A 23,193-nucleotide genomic window follows, 5' to 3' on the forward strand; every position below is an offset into this window, starting at 1 on the left:
GTTTTAGAGCTAAGCAAGTCCACACACAGAAAATAAAGAGCAAAAAACATTTTCTAAATCCTGCATCCAAAGAGGTTAATCTGAGTTGCAAATAAGGAAAGGAGTGGAGCTTTGATTTGTAAACGTGTTTCTAAATGTCTGAAGACTCTGTACTAGCGATTCTTAAAACAAGCTGAAATGAGCAAACACAAGCAAATGTAATCCAGGAGAATGTCAAGTGGCAGATAATTACGAGATTCATCTGCTGGGAGCAAGGCCTGCTAAGGATCATCAGTATGTCATTAGGCAACCGTGTGAGCTCCCAGAGCTGCTCCGCTCTCAACCCATCTCTGCTTTTGATTTATCTATCAAATTCTTTCTGGCACACTTGTATTCAGGTGTATTTATAATCACACACACCATCCTCACTCTCCCCCCTCCTAAACACACACCATCCTCACTTCCCCCTCCTAAACACATACATACACACCATCCTCACTCCCCCCTCCTACACACACCATCCTCACTCCCCCCCTCCTAAACACATACATACACACCATCCTCACTCCCCCCCTCCTACACACACACCATCCTCACTCCCCCCCTCCTAAACACATACATACACACCATCCTCACTCGCCCCCTCCTACACACACACCATCCTCACTCTCCCCCCTCCTACACACACACCATCCTCACTCCCCCCCCTCCTAAACACATACATACACACCATCCTCACTCCCCCCTCCTACACACACACCATCCTCACTCCCCCCCTCCTAAACACATACATACACACCATCCTCACTCCCCCCTCCTACACACACACCATCCTCACTCTCCCCCCTCCTACACACACACCATCCTCACTCCTCCCTCCTAAACACATACACACCCACCATCCTCACTATCCCCCCTCCTACACACACACCATCCTCACTCCCCCCTTCTACACACACACCATCCTCACTCCCCCCTCCCCAGACACATACACATTTTTTTAGACACGGGAAAAAAGATCAGAACTGAGTCAAATATGTATAAGGAGAGGCAAGACACATTGAGCAAACCAATCTGCTACATTGTTCTGATGTGCAGTGCTCAATCTAAAGATAGCCACAATGAACTGGCAAGAGAGTCGCTAAAAAGGAACAATTTTGACATAGATTTTCAGAACATATCCCCCCCGCCCTGTGCCCTCTCCCAACTTCTGATCTCAGAGCACCTTGCTCCTTCCATATTTCTGATCTATTTATAGGAGTCCCCATGATTTATCTTCTTCCCCATAGCAGCTAAGCCCATCCCATGGTAGGCCACCTTTGGTTGCATTGTCAGCACCAAAGCAAACCTCATAGGCCAGTGATCTCAAACTCAAACCCTTTGCAGGGCCACATTTTGGATTTGTAGGTACTTGGAGGGCCTCAGAAAAAATAGTTAACGTCTTACTAAAGAAATAACAATTTTGCATGAGGTAAAACTCTTTTTCCTTTTGGCTAGGTCTTAATAATAATATTGTCATTTATAGCTAAAGAGACATATGATCAAGAAACTTTTATTTCACTTTTGTGATTATGATACCGAGGGCCTCAAAATAGTACCTGGCGGGCCACATGTGGCCCCCGGGCCGCGAGTTTGAGACCACTGTCATGGGCTGACACTTCCTATTGATCTCTGCACACCGACCCCCTATGTCTCTTGCATTGGGTGGAGTTTTCCATTTTTGTGTGGGAAGGCAGGTCTGGAGATGGATGAACATAAAACAGAGGAAATCTCTCTCATTCCCATCGAGAATATCCTGAAAACCCAGCAGTGTGTCCCAAAGATTGGGTTAAGAACTACTGCTCTAAAGATTTTGGTACTGCAAATAGCTCTACAGCTTCAGACATTCAGGAGCTGCAGGTACCTATGTCTCTATGGAAAGGGTCAGGTAATGCCCTGGAATTGCCTTTGAGTGGCCACACTGAAAACTAAATCTCTCAAAATCCACCGTCTCTAAGCTAACCAGGGAATAACATCTCTTGTTCTCCCCACTCCCTTAAACATAACAAGTTGCTTATAAATTTGTGGAATCTAAATTAGGTGCCTAAATTTGTCTCCTAGTTTCAGCCAAACTTAGAAGTCTAAGGGACTCATTTTCAAAACAGAAAGACATCCAAAAAACAGCAAAAAGTGGCACTTGGATATTTTAATTGCCAAAATGTCCAAGTGCTGATTTTTGAAACAGACTTTTTAGACGTCCTGTGGGTCATTTTCCCTCCAGTACATCTAAATCTTAATGGGGTGCATTTGGGGCAGAATTAGGGCAGCCTTAGGACTTGGACATTTTGCAGGGATAATCAAACCTCTATGAAGACGTTCAGGGCGTCATTTGATGTTTGGAGTTAGACCTGTTTTAAAAGCGCAAAAGGGCCACAAACATGCCAGAAATAACCAGATGACCACTGGGTGACTGAAGGCATGACTTCCCCAGTGGTTACTGACCCCGCTCCCACCCCTCAAATATGTGAGAGAAACAATACATACCAGCCTCTATGACAACTGCAGATATTATTGGAAATCCTAGTAGAGCAGTAAGCAGTTTTCTGGAGTAGCCTGGTGGGTGGTGTAATGAACCATGGGGGGGTGAGATCCAGGCCCATATTCCACCTTATCCACTACATTTATGGTGGAAAGTGTGAGATCACTAAAACCCACCCAAAAACTACTACAGTTCTCCCTCCGTATTCGCGGTGGATGTGAGCGGAACATAGCCATGAATATGGAAAAACCATGAATAACTTTTTATATGTTATTCGCGGTTTTTTGTAACAGCCAGCGTTTTTACTAATGAAACTGCAAATAACTACATCTGAAGAGCTGGCAGAGAAGCCAAACCATCCCTATCAGGAATCACTCACTGTTCAAACTGCCCCAGCTTGTCCAGGAAAGCAAGCACCGAAACTCCGAGCTCCCCGAACCTCTGGTCCCCATAGAAAAGGAGGCAGCACAGGATCAGGAGTTCAGTGCAGCTCATCCTGGCTCCGGCTTCTGTACTGGCACTCATCGGCCTACAGCTAGGGCCAAGGGGAGTCCACCCCGGAGACCGCCTCACGCTTCTAAGCCCTGCCCACAAACACTGACGAGCACCTTTTCTGTTCCGAGAGCTCTCCTAGCCCGCCCATAGTCTCCGCCCTGCATTTCCAGTCCCGCCCACAAGCATAGCCCTGCGCCGCCAGGCCATTTCCCCAAGACCCATGAGCTACAAATCCCACCCTGCACGTCAATCCTACGTCGCTTTTAGAGCTGCGGAGCAGGCGAAACCAGAAGAGTGGCTTCGGCGTGCTTCTTTTGTCATTTCCAGTTTTCTTAATTTCCTTGTGCTAATCTGTCTTGTCAAACAAAAGGGGAGGTGGAAGGAAAATTAAATGTGCATGTACAAGATGAAAAATAGCGAATAAGCGAAAGCGCGAGTGATGAAACTGCGAATACGGAGGGAGAAGTGTATACTGCCATATAGGTGACACCTGTAGCCATAAGAGTTATTGGGGGGTAGACATGTGAGTATAGTAGGTTTGGGAGAGTTTTGGAGGACTCACCATACACTATAATGGGGTTATAGTGAAATGTGTACCTGCCACCCTTTATATGAAGTTGCCAGAGGATGTGGAAAGAACGGATAGCGTAGCTGGTTTTTAGAAAGGTTTGGACAAGTTCCTGGAGGAAAAGTCCATAGTCTGTTATTGAGAAAGACATGGGGGAAGCCAGTGTTTGCTCTGGATCGGTAGCATGGAATGTTGCTACTCTTTGGGATTCTGGAATCTTGCTATTCTTTGAGATTCTGTATGGAATGTTGCTACTCCTTGGGTTTTGGTCAGGTACTAGTGACCTGGATTGACCTCCGTGAGAATGGCCTACTGGGGTTGATGAACCATTGCTCTGACCCAATAAGGCTATTCTTATGTTCAGTGTCCCTAAGGTGCCCCATTAGTCTGTTGGCAAGTCTATGTGGTCAGACCATTAAAATGCTGGCCTCCTCCCACATTCAAATGGGCTTGTTTTGGCCATTTTGATTTTTGAAAATGGCCAAAAAAGATAAATGTCCTAAGGGCCAGAACGTCTAGTTATTTTTAAAAAAGAGAAAAGACAAAAGTTTCAAAAATGATCATTTTTCTGCCCCAACTTTTAGATGTCCTTGTGGAAACGTCCAAAGTAAGAGTTAGACAACCTATCAAAAATGCCCCTCTAAGTTTTGAGCTGAAATTTCACTTAAATGTAGGTTCCTAAAAAGGTTATGCTCTTCAATGTAGGCCTGCCATTCATTTGCTTAGGAGCTATGAGCTTAATTTAGATGCTTAGTGTTGAAAAATCAGTGGTAACCTTCTAAATTTTTTAACTTTTCCTAAATCTGTCTTTGTTGCCATCTATTTTCAGACTCCTAAATTTAGAAGAGTGGTGAAACTAGGAACCTATATTTATGAATTCAGCTGTAGAAGTAAATTATCAAGAGACCAATTTAAAAGCCTGACTCTTAAGTTGTGTCTAAACCATTTAAATACAAGTCTCAGAAGCTTTAACAATGCACCATATTGGACTGGTGTCAAGGCTCAGGTTATGGAGCCACAGAATGGTGTGGTTGGGTAGAAAGTGGTAGGAAAATTTTTTTTGGGAAGAGATGAACCCCTTAAATCACAAGTCAGGAACCTTGGGGTACAGCTAGAGTAAACTCATAGACCGATTTCCCCAAATCCCAAACAAGAGCTGATTCTATCATTTGCAACAACTGGGCTGCGAAGTCACGTCTTGATACAGTGGTAAATGCCATGATAAAGACCTCAAATATACTAAAAAGAAGATCTTTATAGTCTATGTCCAACCCGTGTTTGAGTTATTGCAAAGATAAAGGTCCATGGGCAATCAAAAAACAAAATTAACTTTGAATTTTTGACGCAATTTAATGCAATAAATTTTCACAATTACAATCCCAATTCGAAACCACAACTTTTTAATTAACTTAACAGACACATGTGTTACTTAACCTTTTCTCAAGTGATACATCAACTAGGAGGATGATATATCATATAATTGAAAAAATCTCAGTACATAGGACCTCACATAATTTATATGTTATCCCAAGTCCACATCCTGAATGATTTATGCCATATAATCATTTAAAAATCACATAAGGGGCCTGTTTTACAAAGCCTCGCTAGCGGCTGCAGCGCAGTAATGGCCCTGAAGCCCATAGAGATTTAAAGGGCTTCGGGGCTGTTGCCGCGTGGCTTTGTAAAACAAGCCCAAGATGTTAGATTCACATAAGGGATGGGAAGGAGGTATTGATATAAATGATTATTCGGGTGGTAGATAGGTGGGTATAGTATGTTTGGAGGGTTTACCATATACTATAAGGGGGTTATGGTGAAATATATACCTGACACCTTTATGCAAAGTTCACAGCAGTGCCCCCTACAGTGTGCCACTGCTCTGTTGGCATGTCTGTGTGGCCAGTTTATTAAAATGCCGGCCCCTTCCAAATCCAAAAGGGCTTGTTTTGGATGTTTTGCATTTGGACATTTTGATTTTTGAAAATGGCTAAAAAAGATAGACATCCTAAGGGCCAGGACTTCTAAATGGCTCATTAAAAAAAAAATTGGACATCTTGCAGTTTCAAAAATGGTTGGTTTCCCACCCTGACTTTTGAACGTCTTTCGGGAGACATCCTAAAGTTGGACTTAGTCATCCTATCGAAAATGGCCCTCCACCTGCTTAATAGTTAGACGTACACACTTACATGAGCCTTAGATGCGGCAGAAGTGATAGTATCGAATTACCACGGTACGTATGGATATAACTTACAGCGAATCCGAGCTGCTTATCACTTATTTGTCAGCCCAGGTTGCTTGTTGGAAGAGCTTTCCGAAAACAACTTACCTCATACACATTAAACTGACTCTGTCCTCTGGCGAGCTCACGATAACTGGTGGTAAATTCCCCAATGAAATCATGGCTGCGAGCAAAAAAAAGAGCGTAGGTCAGAACTACATTAACACAGCTGAATGTAGCTTGATTTGTCCCTTAGAGTCAGACCCAAGTTTCAGTTTTGGATTTGGCACCTAAATCGGACTGCTATCTGGGTTCGGATTTCAGCCAAAAATGAGGTTAATTCCTGCCCCCATAGAGACTAGTAGACTACCAGGGCTTCCTTGGGAAGGGCCTACGGGTGGTCAGTTGGGATTCGGAGGGGGGGGGGGTAGATAGTGATCGTGAGAGGAGGCTGAGAAAGAGGGGGCCCCTGCCAAGGAGGGGGGGGGCTTGGTAAGATGGCTATTTTGGTTGGGTGTGGGGGGAGCAGTTTCATTTATGGTTTCGGTTTCTGCCAAAACTGAGCTATCAATTTTAGTCGTCAATTCCATTTCAACAGAAAAGTTAAACATGTAAGCCCAAAATCTTTTGGTGGCTCCAGAGCTTTCTCATGACCACATTGTGGCCCTTTACATGAAAAAGGTTGGAGACCCCTGCTCTAGGCTACTCAAGCATATACCGTTTGCTTTCTGAGCCTGTCTGTAATGCATAGGATGCGGCCAGTCACCTCCATGAAGGACAGAGAGCGCTCAAATCCATTTCAGACTCTCTCCTCCATATATTTAAAAGGATTAGATCAACTGGTAAGCTCTGTCAATCTTATATATACAGATTTACTGAAATATGGAACAAAATTCCATTTCCTTTTAGGATTCTTACCTCCCTTCAAATCTTTTGAAAGGCTTTGAAAACTTTCTTATTTCAACAATATGTAGATCAGGGGTGTCCAACCTTTTGGTTTCCCTGGGCCGCATTGGCCGAAAATTTTTTTTCTGGGGCCGCACAAACACGCAAACACTGCAGCAAGACAGAGGAGGGAGCCGGCAAGACGGTAAACACCCGGGGGCAGCAGAGGAAAACACTGCATCGCCCTCGACCGGGGCCACACAAAATATTTCACGGGGCCACATGCGGCCCTCGGGCCACAGGTTGGACAAACCTGATGCAGATAATCTGCCTTGAACCGCAAGGTAATGGCGGAATAAAAATCACTAATGTAATGTAATGTAATAATTGCCATAAAATAGACAAATAATCTTCATATATTGCCGATAGTTTAATGTTTATATCTTATCATATTACATTACATTATTCTATCCAAAGATTATGAATCTGTCTGCTCACATATGCTAACCGAATCCAGCTCCTATCTGGAGATGATGCGGTATACAAACCTAAATTTTAGATTAGATTAGATAGTCTGGGATTACTTTTCTTTGCTGTTGATTATTCACAAACTGCAGGAGAAATTCCCCAAAGTTTAGAAGTAGGAAATTTAATAAAGAAAAATAAATCGCAACAGACTGTGTCTGATGGTTTGGAGTTCATTTGTAATTCAATATTTAAATCAGATTGAATTAATTTTACTTTTCAGCTATGTCAAAAAGCAGAAGAAAATGCAAAGCCATTAAAAGCCATTAATATTTATAAAAATGCTTTGAGAGTTTTGTGCTCTCTCTTTATCACTCAAAGCAGATATAACTAGTATGTTGCCTCGTTCACATTTTTAACGTGGAAAGTACCAAAACTGAATCAACGGAAACATAAGAGAAACAAACTGACCCACGCATGGAAGACAGTGCAGACACAAATCATAATAGCACTGGGGGTTCCTTTTATTAAGGTGCGGTAACTGAATTAGTGCGCCCTAAATGCTAAGATGCCTATAGGAATACAACGGATGTCTTAGCACTTAGCATGCGCTAATCTTTAGCGCTCGCTAAATCAGTTAGCGCACCTTAACAAAAGGGCCCCATTATTAACTACAGAACCATTAAAAATAAAATTAAACCTATTAGCCAATTGATGTTTAGACTCAGCCGGAAAAAGCTGGCACTAGAAAGACGTGTAGTGAGTAAAGTTGCCAGATTTTTGGTTTGTAAATTTGGGACACCTTTGGGAATCCAGGACTGAAATCCTCGGCTGGCTGATATGTCTTACGTAGAAAAATTTTTTTTAATTATTATTATTATTTATTTATTGAAATTTTACATAATTCACAAGAATATTCCTCTTGTACAAGTAAAACAGAAAAGAAACAAATAAGGTCACAATTTCTACTATCAGGAAAATTTCATTCTTTCTTAGACCACTAACTCTGGAGGGAGAGGAGATGAATATATTGAAGAGATAACAAACATAAGTAATAATTGTATTCTTGAAAGGCTTAACAGTCTTTAACCCCCTCTTTTCTTCCTACTCTTAAACATTCCGGGCAGCAAGATTCTTTAAATCTAAAAAGGTGCGTAGCTGTTCTGGTGCATAGTAGACATATTTAACACCTTGGTATTTAATTAAACATTTGCATGGATATGCTAATAAGAATGTCGCTCCAAGGGTCAAAGTCACTACTCTCATTGCTAAGAATAATTTTCTTTGCTCCTGCGTTGTTCTCGTGACGTCTGGAAAAATCCATACTTTCTTTCCTAGAAACATTTATTGAGGATTTTGGAAATATAAACGCATAATTGCATTCATATCTTGTTCGAAAACAAAAGATATGAACATTGTGGCTCTCTCTGTAGTTTCGGAAAGTGTAGTTTCTAATAATTCAGTAACATTTATAGCGTCTATTGTCAAACGTTCCTCTACACCTGGGTCGGTTCCTTCAATTTTCTTTTTCGGCAAATAGTAAATTCTGTTAAGTGGAGGTATATGTTCAGGGGAAAACTTTAATACTTCAATTAAATACCTTTTCCACATATCTATAGGTGTAACCTCCAAAGCCTTCGGAAAGTTCAAAAGACGCAAATTCAGTCTTCGGTTGTAATTTTCTATTTGTTCAATTTTTTTACTCAAAATTATTCTTTCCTATATGTAGAAAATGAATTATGCAATGGAAAAGCCAAATCAGCTGATACAATCCAAAATCTTGCCTCAGAAGATTCACTACCTCCTTTATCACGAGTTTATTATTTACCTAATAAGATTAAATTTTTTCTTTTTTACATCTTATATTAAATTCCTCCCCTTTTCCTAATGTTTTTAACCTTAAATGTTTCTTTTATATTGAATTGTATTTCTCCCCATAATTTTACCCTTCTTTGATCATACATGTTAATCAGTCTTGTTGCCTTTGTCTAGTCATGTGATTTTATGTCAAGTACTGTTATGTTATTTTAACTTGTTCTTTTAGTTTGTATGTTTATCCTAACTTTGTAACTTATAGATGTACATCGCTTAGAACCTGGAATAGGCGATTTATCAAATCTTATAATAAACTTGGAAACTTATCAAATCTTATAATAAATTGCTAAAAAAGTCTTCGGACCAAGGACTATTGGATGTATCGGAGTTATTGGAAAAATCTGATAAAGAGGCTGTAGAACCAAGTACTTTGATTGTAACAGTCGCTCTCTCTATTGATAAAGTTTGGTTGTTAAAACTATTCTTTAAAAATAGACAGAAAGAATTTATGGGTTGTAAAGTGCAGATATTTCCTGATTTATCACGAGAGACCCAAAAGTGTCGCCGTGAATTTCTTATGTTGAAGCCAGGTGTTACATCTGTAGGTGCTACTTTCTATTTACGACATCCTTGTAAGTGTATAGTGCATCGCCGATCAGTTAAGTATGTTTTCTTTGAGCCTAATCAGTTGACTTCTTTCTTAGCGCTCTCCCGATTGGAGGCAGAAAAATCATAAGCCCTAAGATTATTGATTAATCCCAGCAATCAGTCTTCTAGCTAACTTTAAATGGAAGAGTGTACATTCTGTTCAATTCTTTTTCTTTTGTTCTCGCTAAGAAATCTTGGATCCAAAATTTGAGGACTTGAGCATTTAAGTTATAAATGATCTTAATGTTATTGGAATATTTCTTGCTTTATGTAGAATTACTAACTTTGCTTTCTGTACAAGTTTATTCTTGATTATATGATTTGAAAATCAATAAATATATTTAATAATACTGTTAAAATCTTTTTCTTGTTCCAAGATACTGAATCAGCTATGAACTAATGTGTACTTTATCATTTTAGTGTAATCTACCTCACTTGTGGTAACTCCTGGGTCAACCGACATAGCTGTAGACTTTGTAATCCGTCCTTAAACTGAACAGGTAAAGGCGGAATAGAAGAATTTGTCTAACATAACAAATACTGGTTGACTAATTTAGGCACCAGAAAGAGCAATTCTATAACTTAGATTTTCAAATGTATGCGCGCATTACGCATGTGAATGTTTAGAATACATGTGTAAATGCTAGCAAGGTGCCTGATCGCTCTACTGCCCTTATCCACTTAAACTACATAGCACATATTTGCAAGGGGGACTTATACGTGGGTGGAGCATGGATGGGGCTCCCATTTACGTGCATTACTTTATGTATGTTGCATGCATCCTTACTACTATTTATCATTTCTATAGCGCTGAAAAGCATGCGCAATGGTGTACATTCAACTGCTGCACTTAACCTGGTTGGCGTAAGTACAAATTCCTACATCTGAGACTCGTTGATTGCTAGTTACGCTAGTATTCTGTAATGAAGTCTGGGTTCCTAGATTCCTCGATAATAAACATAGAAAACACAGAAACACGATGGCAGATAAAGGCTAAATGGCCCATCCAGTTTGCCCATCTGCAGTATCCAGTATCTCCTCCTCTCCCTAAGAGATCCCTGTCCCAGGCTTTCTTGAATTCAGCCACAGTCTTTGTCTCCACCACCTCTACCAAGAGACTATTCCAAGTATCTACTACCCTTTCCATAAAAAAAAGTATTTCCTTAGAATACTCCTGAGCCTATCACCTCTTAACTTCATCCTATCCCCTCACACTTTGGAGTTTCCTTTCAATTGAAAGACACTCGCTTTATGTGTATTTATGCCACATAGGTATTTAAATATCATATCTTCCCTCTCCCACATTTCCTCCAAAGTATATCTTGGAGGCCATTTCATAAATGTTCTTTTGTAGATGTGGTCTCCAGCATCTTCCCTTTGTTTTCCTTGTTCCCCTTCCCCAGTTCAGCATCTCCCTCTTGCTTTCACTTGAACCCCCCCCCCCCCACCATCTAGCATGTTTACCATGCTTCCCTTGACTCCCCAATCCCGCATCTTCTTTTTCCTTCCCTTGTCCCTCCTTGTACAGCATCTCCCCTTTGCTTCTTTCCCCCTAGTTGACCATCTTCCCCTTGCTCCTCTCTCCCCATCTAACATGCCCCCTGACAGGATTGCCTGAGACTTACCCTCTCTTTTACTAAGGTACGCTAATTGATTAGCATGTGCTAACCGATTAGTGCGCGCTAAATACTAACGCGCCCATAGACGCGTTAGCGTTTAGTGCGCGCTAATCGGTTAGCTCACCTTAGTAAAAGAGGGCCTAAGTGCTGACTCAAGGGATGCCTGTTTGCAAAAGAATGCCTACGTTTCATGAACAAATTTCACTTTAATCGGAAAATCCATTCTATTGAGCGAGATCAAAGGTTCTTAGCACACTGATGCCATAATACCAAGACACTGGATACTCTCAGCAACAGATAATAGCATACATGCATTTATAATTCAGAACCACAAGGAATAATTACACTTCTCCCTCCGGATTCACGGGGGATAGAGGCAGAGCCGGACCGCGAATGGTGAAATACCGTTAATATCTTCTGGTCCGGCTCTGACCCATCCCCGCCTCACTCCCGCCTTCTCCCCGGCCTTACCTGGTGGTCTAGCGGGCTTTCGGGGCAGGAGCGATCTTCCTACGCTCCTGCCCCGTGCAGATCGCCAATAGGAAATGGCTGCCGTGAATTCCTCGTAGTCTCTCGAGACTATGACGGGAACTCCCCACAGCCATTTCCTATTGGCGATCTACACGGGGCAGGAGCGTAGGAAGATCGCTATTGCTCCAAAAGACCGCTAGACCACCAGGTAAGGCCGGGACGCCGGGGGAAGGCTAAACTATGGATTTTTTCTTTTTTCCCCCTCCCCAAAAAATCACGAATATGTGACATTGCGATTGCCGAAACCGCGAATGGGGAGGGGGAAGTGTACCAGACATAAGCACTTACCCCCCATCTATGGCATATGTCTTTATGACGGAGCCATCAATTTGCAGATGTAATTTAGATTCTGAACCAGGCTTAAAAGGAAAAGGGGTGGGAAGATATGTGCTCTGTCATTTGGTGAGAGGTGGAGTGTGTGGCGCAGTGGTTGAAGCTACAGCCTCAGCATCCGGGGGTTGTGGGTTCAAACCCTGTGCTTCTCCTTGTGATCCCAGGCAAGTCACTTAATCCTCCATAGCCCCAGGTACGTTAGATAGATTGTGAGCCCACTGGGACAGATAGGGAAAATGCTTGAGTTCCTGATTGTAAAAACCGCTTAGATAACCTTGATAGGCGGTATATAAAATCCTAATAAAATAATAATAATAAATAAATAATGTTTGATTGTTATGGGCAAGTTGTTCTATTAATTGTTGATAATGGATGTTTAATTATGTATATACATCTTGTAACCCGCCTTGGATAAAAGCGAGCTTGAAATGATGATAAACTAAACTTTATAATTTTTCCCGTGTGGTTACAAAGTGGTCTACATATTTTAGACAGGTGCTTATTTTGTGCCTGGGGAAATGAAGCATTAAGTGACTTGCCCGGAGTCATAAGGCGCTGCAGTGGGAATTGAACCCATACCCTTGGGGGTGGGGAGGGATTAGAGGCAGCTGCTCTATCCACTAGGCTATTTGTCCATTCCATCAAGAGGTTTGGTTGATGGCATGTATACATTAAAAAAATCTCAAACTATGTGCCAAGGCACACTAGTGTGCCTCCTGAGATACAAGTGTGCCGCGGCACACTGAGGAGGAAGAAAAGTGCCTCCCAGCTGACTTCCCTGCACGGTACAGTGCTGGCACTGCCTGATTCGCCGAAGGCATTCTCCGGCTTCCCCCCTGACCTCCTGGTATCTCCTTTAAAGCTAATTACAGCAGCCTGCAGAGGATCGCCAGTAGGTAAAATGATTTTATTTTCAATAAAGTGATTGAAATGTGTCAGTTTTGAGAATTTATATCTGCTGTATATATATGAAAAATGAATGGAAAAAATTGCATTACAATTAGTAGAGGGGATGGGGTCTGGGGCAGAGCTTGGGTGGGCCTAGGGAGGTCTGTGGTTGGGGTACTCATTTGATATTTGTTAGACTTAGGGGCACTTTGCTTGAAGTAGATGAGAAACACTGCTGTAGGCAATCAGCTGGCATCAGTGCCTCTCCTTCTTTCCGGCCCTGTTCCCTGCTGGCAACCCCTACTGGCGTCTCAAGGCCCATCTGGAGGGCCTCTGCACATGCACAGACGTCGACGTGATGATGTCACGCATATGCGTGATTTTATCACGGCGACGTCCACGCCCTTCTGGGTGCCTCAAGCCGCGACCACTACCTTTAGTGTGCCCCAGCTCGAGAAAGTTTGAGAGACAATGCATTAAACATTGTCCTGCCAGGCAACCTTCACTATAAGCCTAGATTCTAACAAAAGACTAAAAGCAACAAAGGAAGTTAGATTTTAGGAAAATGAGATCTAGCACAGAACATCACAGGAGGAGGAGAAAGAGTCCATATTTCCCCTCTCCCACCCAAACACATAAATTTACATTTCTCTCTAGTGGTTCCTTGGATATTTTGGAGTGCTCTTTCCTACATTTTCAGTTTTCATCCACTTTTGCAGGATCTTTGAGGGACAAACGTACCTGCCATCACGGTCCCAGTCATACACCTCCACTTTGATTGTTCTGTAGACGCAAACAGACAGACAGAAATCATTAGTTAGAAGACGCAAACTGATACTACAGAGGCTTTTAATTAGAGAATGACACGGTGACAAAATTCATCACCGTTCCCGTCCCCACGGATAACCGCGGGAAATAATCCCATGTCATTTTCTAGTGTCTATTTCAACCTCGGTCCTTCTACACCAGCATTCTTCAAAGCAAAGCTTTTGGGTCAGTGGTTGTGGCCATTCATACTCGGATTCTTATGTGAGCCAAGGATAATGAAGCCATTGTGACATCACTGATGTGATTGGCTCTTAGGCACTGGTGGAATGAGGCATTATGACATCACAATATCTGCTCTGGATACCAGAGACTGTCATTCTGTAGTGCCTGTTTCAACCTCAGTCCTTCTATACCAGCATTCTTCAAAGCAAAGCTTGAGGGTCAGTGGTTGTGGCCATTCATACTCTGATTCTTCCCTCTCTCTTTAAAGAATGACATGAAGATGGTTTACCGTGGTTATCTGCGGAGACGGGAACGGTGATGAATTTTGTCACCGTGCCATTCTCTACTTTTAATCAAGGACTTTGTCTGATAGTCTCACAGCTTCTGGCTCACTAGTTGTTTTAAAGAACGTTTAGCGAACAGACAGCAGAACCACAGCAACCTGGAAAGCTTGGAGGGGGGTGGGGGCTAGTGAACCACAGAGAAGAGTAACAAGTCCCATAAGTCACTCTAACCACTACGTTTATGGTGGAAAATGTGAGCCCCTCAAAACTCTACTGCCATAAAGGTGCCACCTGGAAAGAAAGTTGCTTCTCATGGCTGCCCATTCTCATGCCTCTTTTCCTTCCACTCCCACACCGAAGAGCACTGAACATCTACTAGCTCTCTGCCACCCCCAGGCCTACATGTGGCTATGACATAGGCAGAGAGTATTATAGCACCCAAATTTATCGTACTCTTGTTAAGGCTGGCAGGATTCCGCAAGCCCTATCAGCTAACAAGGTCCTGCTCTGGTGATCCAGACAGCTACTGTATTCATTGCAGCCAGCAGCGCTCTCAGTGGGCTGCTGCGGAATCAGCTCTCTCCCCCCTTAGTTTTGTGCATGCACAGGAGGGAGGAAGGCCAGCTTGGTGGTGGCCCATACAGAATAAAGGAGACAGGCAAACAGTTCAACACCTCGCCTTAGGATCTAAGCAGACGGGCAGAAAGGCAAGGGAGGCGTCTTTTCAACCAATGATTGAGTCTTTATTCAAAATAAGTTGTCCCCACAAGGATCCCAGTTTTGGCGTATGGTAGACGCCTTCCTCAAGGGACACTTGGGTGGTGGACGCGGATTCCAAAACACGCTTTTGAAGACAATCTGTTGTGCTCTGCGCAGTGCAAAATGAAGGGGGGGGGGGGAGTAGGGACAGCTTGATGGTGGCCCACAGAATGCCACCAAATGCAGCATGTACGGGAGTGTTCTGGGTCCCTTCAGCTGGCAGGGCTTGGGAATCCTCACCAGCTCAGGTATTTATTGAATTTAGGGTCATGGGGGCAGTGGACATAGTGTGTGGCCACTCACTTTAGGCACAGGACCACCTCCATTGGCACATCTGGCTATGCCACTGCTCTCTGCATTCCCCACTTCTACCCAAACAGCTTTTTGCTGCTAAAGAGACAGGAGAGGAGGGGCTGAAGCAGACCCAGCAGCTCTCTTCTGTGTCCCTAGGACTCTGCATTTCCAGCAGAATAAGAAGGGAACAACAGTGGAGTAATGTGTAGCAAACCAGTCTTGCTATGCAGGTGGGCCCAAGGGTCTATTTGAAGGTGCCCCCAGATCTTCTGAGGAAGATACTTCTCTCTGGGAGTATTCTCCCTAAATTGTTGCTCAGTGGAGAAACCATCCAGGACCAGGCAAGCAAACTGTGAATGAAATGGGAGGTAAAAATTTAGAAAAGGGGGGGGGGGAGAAGTAATGAGGAATGGCTAGAAAGGGGGAGATGAGAAGGGATGAACCCCCATCTTCTATACCCAGCAGTGCACACTTGCGCTATCCTGCACGGTTCTCATAGGTGCAGGAGGTGTAAAGAACAGGACTGGTTTTGGTGGGAAACTGGGGTTCATGATATCCCAATGGAGGGGTAGGAGAGAACTTGAGATACAGCCAGAAATGATAGAGGAGTGCAAGATAGTTGAGAAGGAGGAATGGGGGGAGGGTGGGTTTCAACTGAGCAGAGGGGTACAAGAAGGGTAAGAAAGATGGGGTAGCAGGGTCCCTCTGCAATTTAATTTATTTTTGGTTTTATACACTGTCTGCAAGCCTGAGAGCCATTGAAATGGTGTATATTCAGGTCCAATAGATATTTTTCTGTCCCTACACAGCTCATAATTTAAAAAAATAAAATCATAAAGAACTGAACTTTCCTGGCTTGCAACCTGTTCTTCTAGCCACTGGGCAGTTCCTCCAGTTTTTGGAGCTCAGAATTTGTACTTATACTATTGGTCAGATTCTATGATTCTTTCCAAGACAGATTTAAGTAGATCAGCTGGAGAGAGAAAAAAATAGAAGGTGCGGGGGGCGAACTTCTACAAAAGATCAGTGCATCAGTGAAAATCTATGTGCTCAAAATTCACAGGGAGAGACCTTAAAGCTCTTTTGCATGGTGGATTTCTTCTCCAGGGCCAAAGTCCAGGATGCACAAATAAATAAATAATCCCTGCACAGTTACCTACTCCGCACATATGCGGGTCAGTTCCAATGGGCTGCAACAAGCCTGCACCTCCCCGCTCCTTAAACTTCCATAAATAGAGAAATGATCTAGGTATTTATCTGTTCATGTCTGTTTTTGATTTTGTCATCGCTTTCTTCTGGAGGGTGTGGCTTTGTCTTTTTGCATCTGTATTTTAAGCTCTGTTGCTATAGAGACAAAACAATTCATGGCTACCCATCCGGAACTAGAGATGACCCGGCTGGCTGGGATTGTTCTCTGTAATGCAGGCTTTATTTCTAGAAGGAAATGTGCTAGAACTCAGATAAAGGTCTGTCCTGTGGGGAAGGGGAGGAGAATAATGTCACTGCTGGGGAGACTTCTATGGTCTGTGCCCTGATCATGGCTGGACCAATCGGATGGGCTGGAGTGGGACTTCGAAGGCAGTTCGAGTAATTGGGAAATAAGGTTAGTGCCAGGCAGACTTCTATGGTCTGCGTCTCCAAAATGGCCAATACTGATGCTGCTGGCATGACACTTTTACCTGCCATTCATTTCCAGCCTCACATTCTCCACACGTTGTCCTGCCACTACTCTGGATTCTCCTGTTTCATTACAACCGCATTCCCCCCAAAAAATCTTTCTGCTGTCCTGTGACAGAAATCCCCTGTTTTAGTTGCATCTAAGTGCCCCAAAGCTGCCCAAACTGACCAATTGACCATGGGAGGAATTAAGGCATGATCCCCCCCTTACTCCCTCAGTGGTCACGACTCCCTCCTACCACCCAGAGAAGGGGGGAAAACAGCATATTGAGGGTTTGCCATCAGCTGATCAGGGCAGAGGAATCCCCATCAGCTGAGCCGGTTTCCGGGATTCCTGCTGGCTCAGCTGATGGGGATTCCCCCTGCCAGGATCAGCTGAACTGGCAGGGAGATCCCTCCCTCCCTCACAGGCACTGATCCCCCAGCCTCCTCCACAGAGAGCCCCCGCACTACACCCCTCCCCTCAACATCCCTGGACATCCCCAACAGAAGTGGCAACACCCCCATCACCCGACACTCCCGGATCTTGCGCTGCAAAATCAACAACAGGGAATCCCACTCCCTCCTGCCTACAGGGCTGCGTGTTGTGAATGACAGGCCTTCCCCCTCCCAATGCATCTTGGGATGCAGTGGGAGGGGCCCAAGGCCCTGATTGGCTCATTGTTGAGGAGGAGATAGTGGATGCTGTGGATAGGCAGATTGGATGGGCCATTTGGCCTTTATCTGTCATCATATTTTTGTGTTTCTGCATGTTGCAATATAACTTATATTTTCTCGATCTTAATCTGTCTTTGTCATTTTCAGGGCACAGACCGCAGAACTCCTCAACTATTGGAGTTGCCATCGAAGCCCACTTCAGCCCAGTTACTGTCTAAGCACTGCTAAGTTTTGTTTTGTTTCCATTCATCACCTCCCATGAGAGGGCATTCCAGGCATCTCCCTCTCTGTGGAAAAGCTACTTCACGACATTAAAGTGCTGTAAAGTACCCTGATCCTGCATTAGAAAGGCAGGTTATAATTTGGGTAAACAAATAAGACAATGCACCAATCAGTCTTCTCCAAAAATGTTTCCAAACAGACCAGATTCTTGTAAGAGGTTTCAGTAATGGAACTAAAACAGCATCGTGCTCCAGAATCACAGAGCTGTCAGCCTCCTGGACTGGAATTTTGGATTTAATTATCCACTTTTACAAACATTTCAGGCAAAGTAGGCATTTCCTTGCCCCAAAGGGCTTACCCTCTAAAGCTCCTATTTACTAATCCACAGTAAAACAGTGCAGTTGAGGTATCGCAGTACTGCAAGTAACTCTCTTCATCCAGTTAAACACCAGGCTGGACTTAAACTGTTTATGAGATCAAGAGAGGAACCAGTTATGGAAATGAACTACTGATCTGGAGAACTAATGCCAGTAACAATACTGTGATTGCATTGATTGACAGAGGAAACTGAAAAATTTTAATGACACTTTGACTTTGGGTGAATGTAGAGGGGAAGAGTCTCCTTAGGGGTATGTTTATAGATATAAAATGTATTTGAAATTGTTTTTGAAGGATTTATGATATATAAATTCAAATAGGAATTTTAAGAAGAATTTTTGAAGTTGGTAGCTTCTTTTGAATAGTGAGTGTATTTAACGAACTGGGGCGATTTTCTGATTTATTCTGTGCTCCATTTTTATAGCAAGCAGTTGATCCAGTACTACAAGTAGTGCTGTGTATGCCTGGTAGTGCTACAGAAAAGATAAATAGTGCAATGAAATATGGTACTTAACGCAGTATAATAACTGAAATAGTGGATAGGAAGGTATGTCCTCTGTAGCACAAAGTATGTCATTTGGTGAGAAGTTTGATTGATACGGGCAAGTTGTTTTGTTAATTGTTGTACAGTGATTCCCCGCTCATTTGCGGTTCGCGAATCGCAGACTCGCTCATTCGCGGTCTGCTCCAACCGCCTCTTCCTGTAGTAAAGTCGGGCTCCACCAATCAGGAGCTGTGTCAAAACAGCTCCTGATTGGTGCAGCCCGACTTTACTACAGGAAGAAGTGGCCGGAGCAGACCGCAAGTGATTTTCTTCACCCACCGGCACTCCAGCTGCCCTCTCCTGCCTCTTCAGCCGCCCTCTCCTGCCTCCCCTGCCTTTTCACAGGCGAAAAACTGCATTTGCGGTTTTTCAAAATTCACGGGCTTTCCTGGAACGGAACCCCCGTGAATTTTGGGGGAGTACTGTATATGTACATGTAATTGTTTTATTATGTATGTACATTTTGTAACTCACCTTAGATAAAGGCAGGTTAGAAATGATAATAGACTAAACTAGTAATTGTAGTATCCTATCACACAAAGCCCTGCACTGACCACCCAATCCTTTACTATAACTCGACATTCCACTCACCCTCTAGGCCAGGGGTGGGCAACTCCGGTCCTCGAAGGCCGGAATCCAGTTGGGTTTTCAGGATTTCCCCAATGAATATGCATGAGGGAATTCAGGGAGACTTCTGTCCTAAATTGAGGTCATTACTTCATTGTGTTACCAGTGAGAATGGGTAGAAGGGCATGAACCTCCCCCCAACCCCCATTTTGCACCCTTAGTCACATTCGTGGGGGTCTCTCAGAGTGTTTCTGTCAGATCATCCCCTCCCCATCTCCATACTGCTAACCAGGTCCTCTCACAAAGAAAAATTTCAGGGTGAGGCATATAAGTGTATGCTAGCATCCCTCCTGTTACCATGGAAACCTGTTAGCAGAGGACCATTTCAGGACTCATGTGTGCATGCATTCAGACTCACAGGGCTTTTTTTGCAGGTGCCAGTGACACCTTCAGAATCTGGCCCGGAAGCAATTACCTTTCATATTGATCAAGGAGATTAGGCCTCAAAACCAGGTCTAGCAATTCTGACAGTTCGAGAACAGGTTCCCTGGCCAAGCCTGGAACCTTGGGGGGGGGGGTAATAAAAAAATATTGGCAGGAACAGAAAGCTAGGGGAGGGCATAGCCAGAAGCCACACAGGAGCAGCCTCAATGGAAACCTATCTGAGGCAGGGGGTGTAGGAGAGGCAGACTTTCCCTGACTCTTCTGATAATATATAATCTCCTATTCAGAAAATAGAAGTGGAAACTGAGGAAATGAGGACAGGGCAGAGCTTCCCAAACTATGGGCTGAGACCCTTGCCAGAAGAACATAGCTGTATCATTCCAGTATACCTTGGGGGGGGGGGGGGGGGGGGGGGGGGGGGGGCTCATGGGTTCACGATCAAAAATAACATAGGCATTGGAATGGGGTAGGGGGAGGGCTACAGGTGCCATGGCACCCCCAAAATATTCCTTCCCTGCTCTGAAAATAATGGCTTTGCAACACTTGGTTCACACTGGGATGGAGAAGACCCCTCTTACCTGTCATAGTCTCCATTGCACAAGGCTCGAACAGGGATGGAGAAAGCTTGCCACACAGGATTTAGCGTGTTTTTCACAACTTCAGTTTTGTGGCAGATTGTAAACCTAAAATACGTAAAAATTAGCTCCAGTAAGTCTTTGTCCCACAATGCGTTACCCAAAGAGGAGAAACTGCTTTTTGTAAAGAACAAATCTTGAGCAATTTTATACTTTTAAGGCCCAATATTTTTTTGTGCTTTATTTTATTATTTTTTAAAAAACCTACCTACCATTAAAACAATTTCAATGGCCAGGAGAGGCTCCTGGCTAGTTAAATCACTTTATCAGGTCTAACTGGTCATATTCAGCAGCATTTAACTAGACAGTGCCACTGAAAGTGTTCGGTTAATGCCTAACCTGAAACTATTTTGGGGATATTCCAGTTTGGAGTCAGCACTTGGCAAGTTACGTGCCAAAATTCAGGACTTAATTGACCAAGGTTACCACATAAATAAAACTGCATAAAAGTCAGTCCTTTCTTTACACGGTTCACCATAACTGGTTAAGTGCTGAACCAAGTTTAGTGGATTTCCCCCAAATCCATTTTAACAATGGTTTATTGACTTTTCTTTTAGGAATTTGTCCACACTTTTTTTAAAATCCTGATAAGCTAACTACTTTTAGCACATTCTCTGGCAATGAATTCAAGAGTTTGATTACATGTTCTGTCTCTGTCTTTATATCTTATCTTTATTTTTCATAAATTGTCTCTTCAGGTACTTTAGTTAGATTGTGAGCCTTTGGGACAGTTAGGGAATTTCCAAGTACCTATCTTATTTATTTTTAAGGAGAGCAACGAAACTGGTAAAAGGGCTGGAACACTGCCCATACGCCGAGAGGTTGGATAGGCTGGGGCTCTTCTCTCTGGAAAAAAGGAGGCTCAGGGGAGATATGATAGAGACCTTCAAGATCATGAGGGGCATAGAGAGGGTGGATAGGGACAGATTCTTCAGACTGAAGGGGACAACAAGTACGAGGGGGCATTCGGAGAAACTGAAGGGAGATAGGTTCAAAACAAAGACAAGGAAGTTTTTTTTCACCCAAAGGGTCGTGGACACTTGGAATGCGCTACCGGAGGAAGTGATCAGGCAGAGTATGGTACAGGGATTCAAACAGGGATTGGACGGATTCCTGAGGGATAAAAGGATCGTGGGATACTGAGGGAGGAGCTGGGATGTAACACAAGTATAGAAAGCTAACCAGGTAATAAGTATAGAAACCCAACCAGGTCGTGCATGTGCAAGACTTAGGACTTCGATGGGAAGATAGGATTTCAATGAGAAACCAAGGTGGCAAGGGAGCCCCTTCTGGTGATTCAGACAGGTCATGACCTGTTTGGGCCGCCGCGGGAGCGGACTGCCGGGCAGGATGGACCTATGGTCTGACCCGGCGGAGGCACTGCTTATGTTCTTATTTATTGTATCTTTTAATGCATTCATTTTTGTAAACCGCTGAGAAATCTCACGGTTATTAACGGTATATAAGAATTAAATTAAATGTTCTCTGGCAAAATTCTATTTCAGAAATGCACATTTTATCCCCAGGAATCCATATTGGCACCTATTTGTTTAGTATGTTTTTCGCTGGGTTTTACATTTCTTTATTTTTGCAGATTATATAGAGTTGATGATTTCTCTCCTAGTTCTGTTTCTAAAATTTCTGCTAGGCCATTGGTCAATGAATTATTGATAATAGGTTTAGCTCAGCTCCTTCAAGTGATGCTATGCTCATTTCACGGCTTATACAGCCCAGTTTCCCTTAATGTAAAGGCTCAAGGATTTGAAATCCCTTTGAAGTGCTCCACTCAAATCCTTGCTTTTTCTTTGATTAGTGCACATTGCATCTGTTATTCAGAGATCATGTTATACATTTCAACAGCTATGTCCTATTAAACTGCTCATTGACCAACATGCCCTTTGTCTATTGATATGGATTAGTCATTTTAAACCAGATTATGGAAATTCCCTCTGTCTAGGTTTCCCTGTGTATATCATTAGATGATTTCCTCCCTTCTATACCTTTTTACATACAGTAAAACCTTGGATTGCAAGTAACATGGTTTGCAAGTGTTTTGCAAGGCAAGCAAAACATTTTATTAAATTTTAACTTGATATACAAGCAAGGTCTTGCAATACAAGTACATATAGTATACACACATTACAACTAAGCTGATGGTTCTTCTCTCTCTGATGCTGCAAGAGTGTAGTGACTGTTCTAAACGAGTGAGGTCTTGCAATACGAGTACATACAGTACAGTATTTTGTATTAAAGTTTTTGGGTTGTGGAACAAATCGTCTGAGTTGCCATTATTTCTTAGGGGGAAATTCACTTTGATATATGAGCGTTTTGGATTACAAACATGATTTCGGAAGGAATTATGCTCGCAAACCAAGGTTTTACTGTGTCCTCTCAGCCATCCAGTCTTTGATGATACAGGGTCAATGTTTCTGTATGGATCCCTATTGCTTAAAAACACATTGGTTCTTACGTTCCATCCTCGTTGCTTCTGTAAAACACCATGAAGGGATCGGATTTTCCAAAGAAGTCCTTCTTGTCCAGCTTGTTGGCACAAAACTGCATGGTTGCAACATCCTGTAAGATGAAAAGTGAGAGTGAATGTCAGTGTCAGCAATTTAATTATGGATCAAAGCGTAGAAAAAGAACAGGAATGGCTGAAGGGACAGGACAGAGCAGAGTGTAGGGGGTCACAGTAGGGCTATCAAAATGGGTGGGCAAGATGGCTTCCTGCCTGGGGCCTAAGCTAAGAAGGGTGCCAGAAGATGAAGGTAAGAGGGTAA

The 23,193-nt window shown here is 43.2% G+C and overlaps 1 protein-coding gene across 5 annotated transcripts in view; it reads right to left on the minus strand.

The window, feature by feature from the left end:
- LOC117347756 (copine-5-like) overlaps positions 1 to 23,193 on the minus strand; it is a 226,218-nt gene that overhangs the window by 63,889 nt on the left and 139,136 nt on the right. For all 5 annotated transcript variants that reach the window (XM_033919106.1, XM_033919105.1, XM_033919107.1 and 2 more), the window contains exons 9-12: positions 22,884 to 22,987; positions 20,357 to 20,461; positions 13,704 to 13,745; positions 5,887 to 5,962 (exon numbers count right to left, since the gene is read on the minus strand). In XM_033919106.1, coding sequence (XP_033774997.1) covers positions 5,887 to 5,962; positions 13,704 to 13,745; positions 20,357 to 20,461; positions 22,884 to 22,987 — 327 coding nt within the window. The remainder of the gene's footprint in view (positions 1 to 5,886; positions 5,963 to 13,703; positions 13,746 to 20,356; positions 20,462 to 22,883; positions 22,988 to 23,193) is intronic.

This window comes from Geotrypetes seraphini, chromosome 13, assembly GCF_902459505.1.
Source record: "Geotrypetes seraphini chromosome 13, aGeoSer1.1, whole genome shotgun sequence".
Lineage (NCBI taxonomy): Eukaryota > Metazoa > Chordata > Amphibia > Gymnophiona > Dermophiidae > Geotrypetes > Geotrypetes seraphini.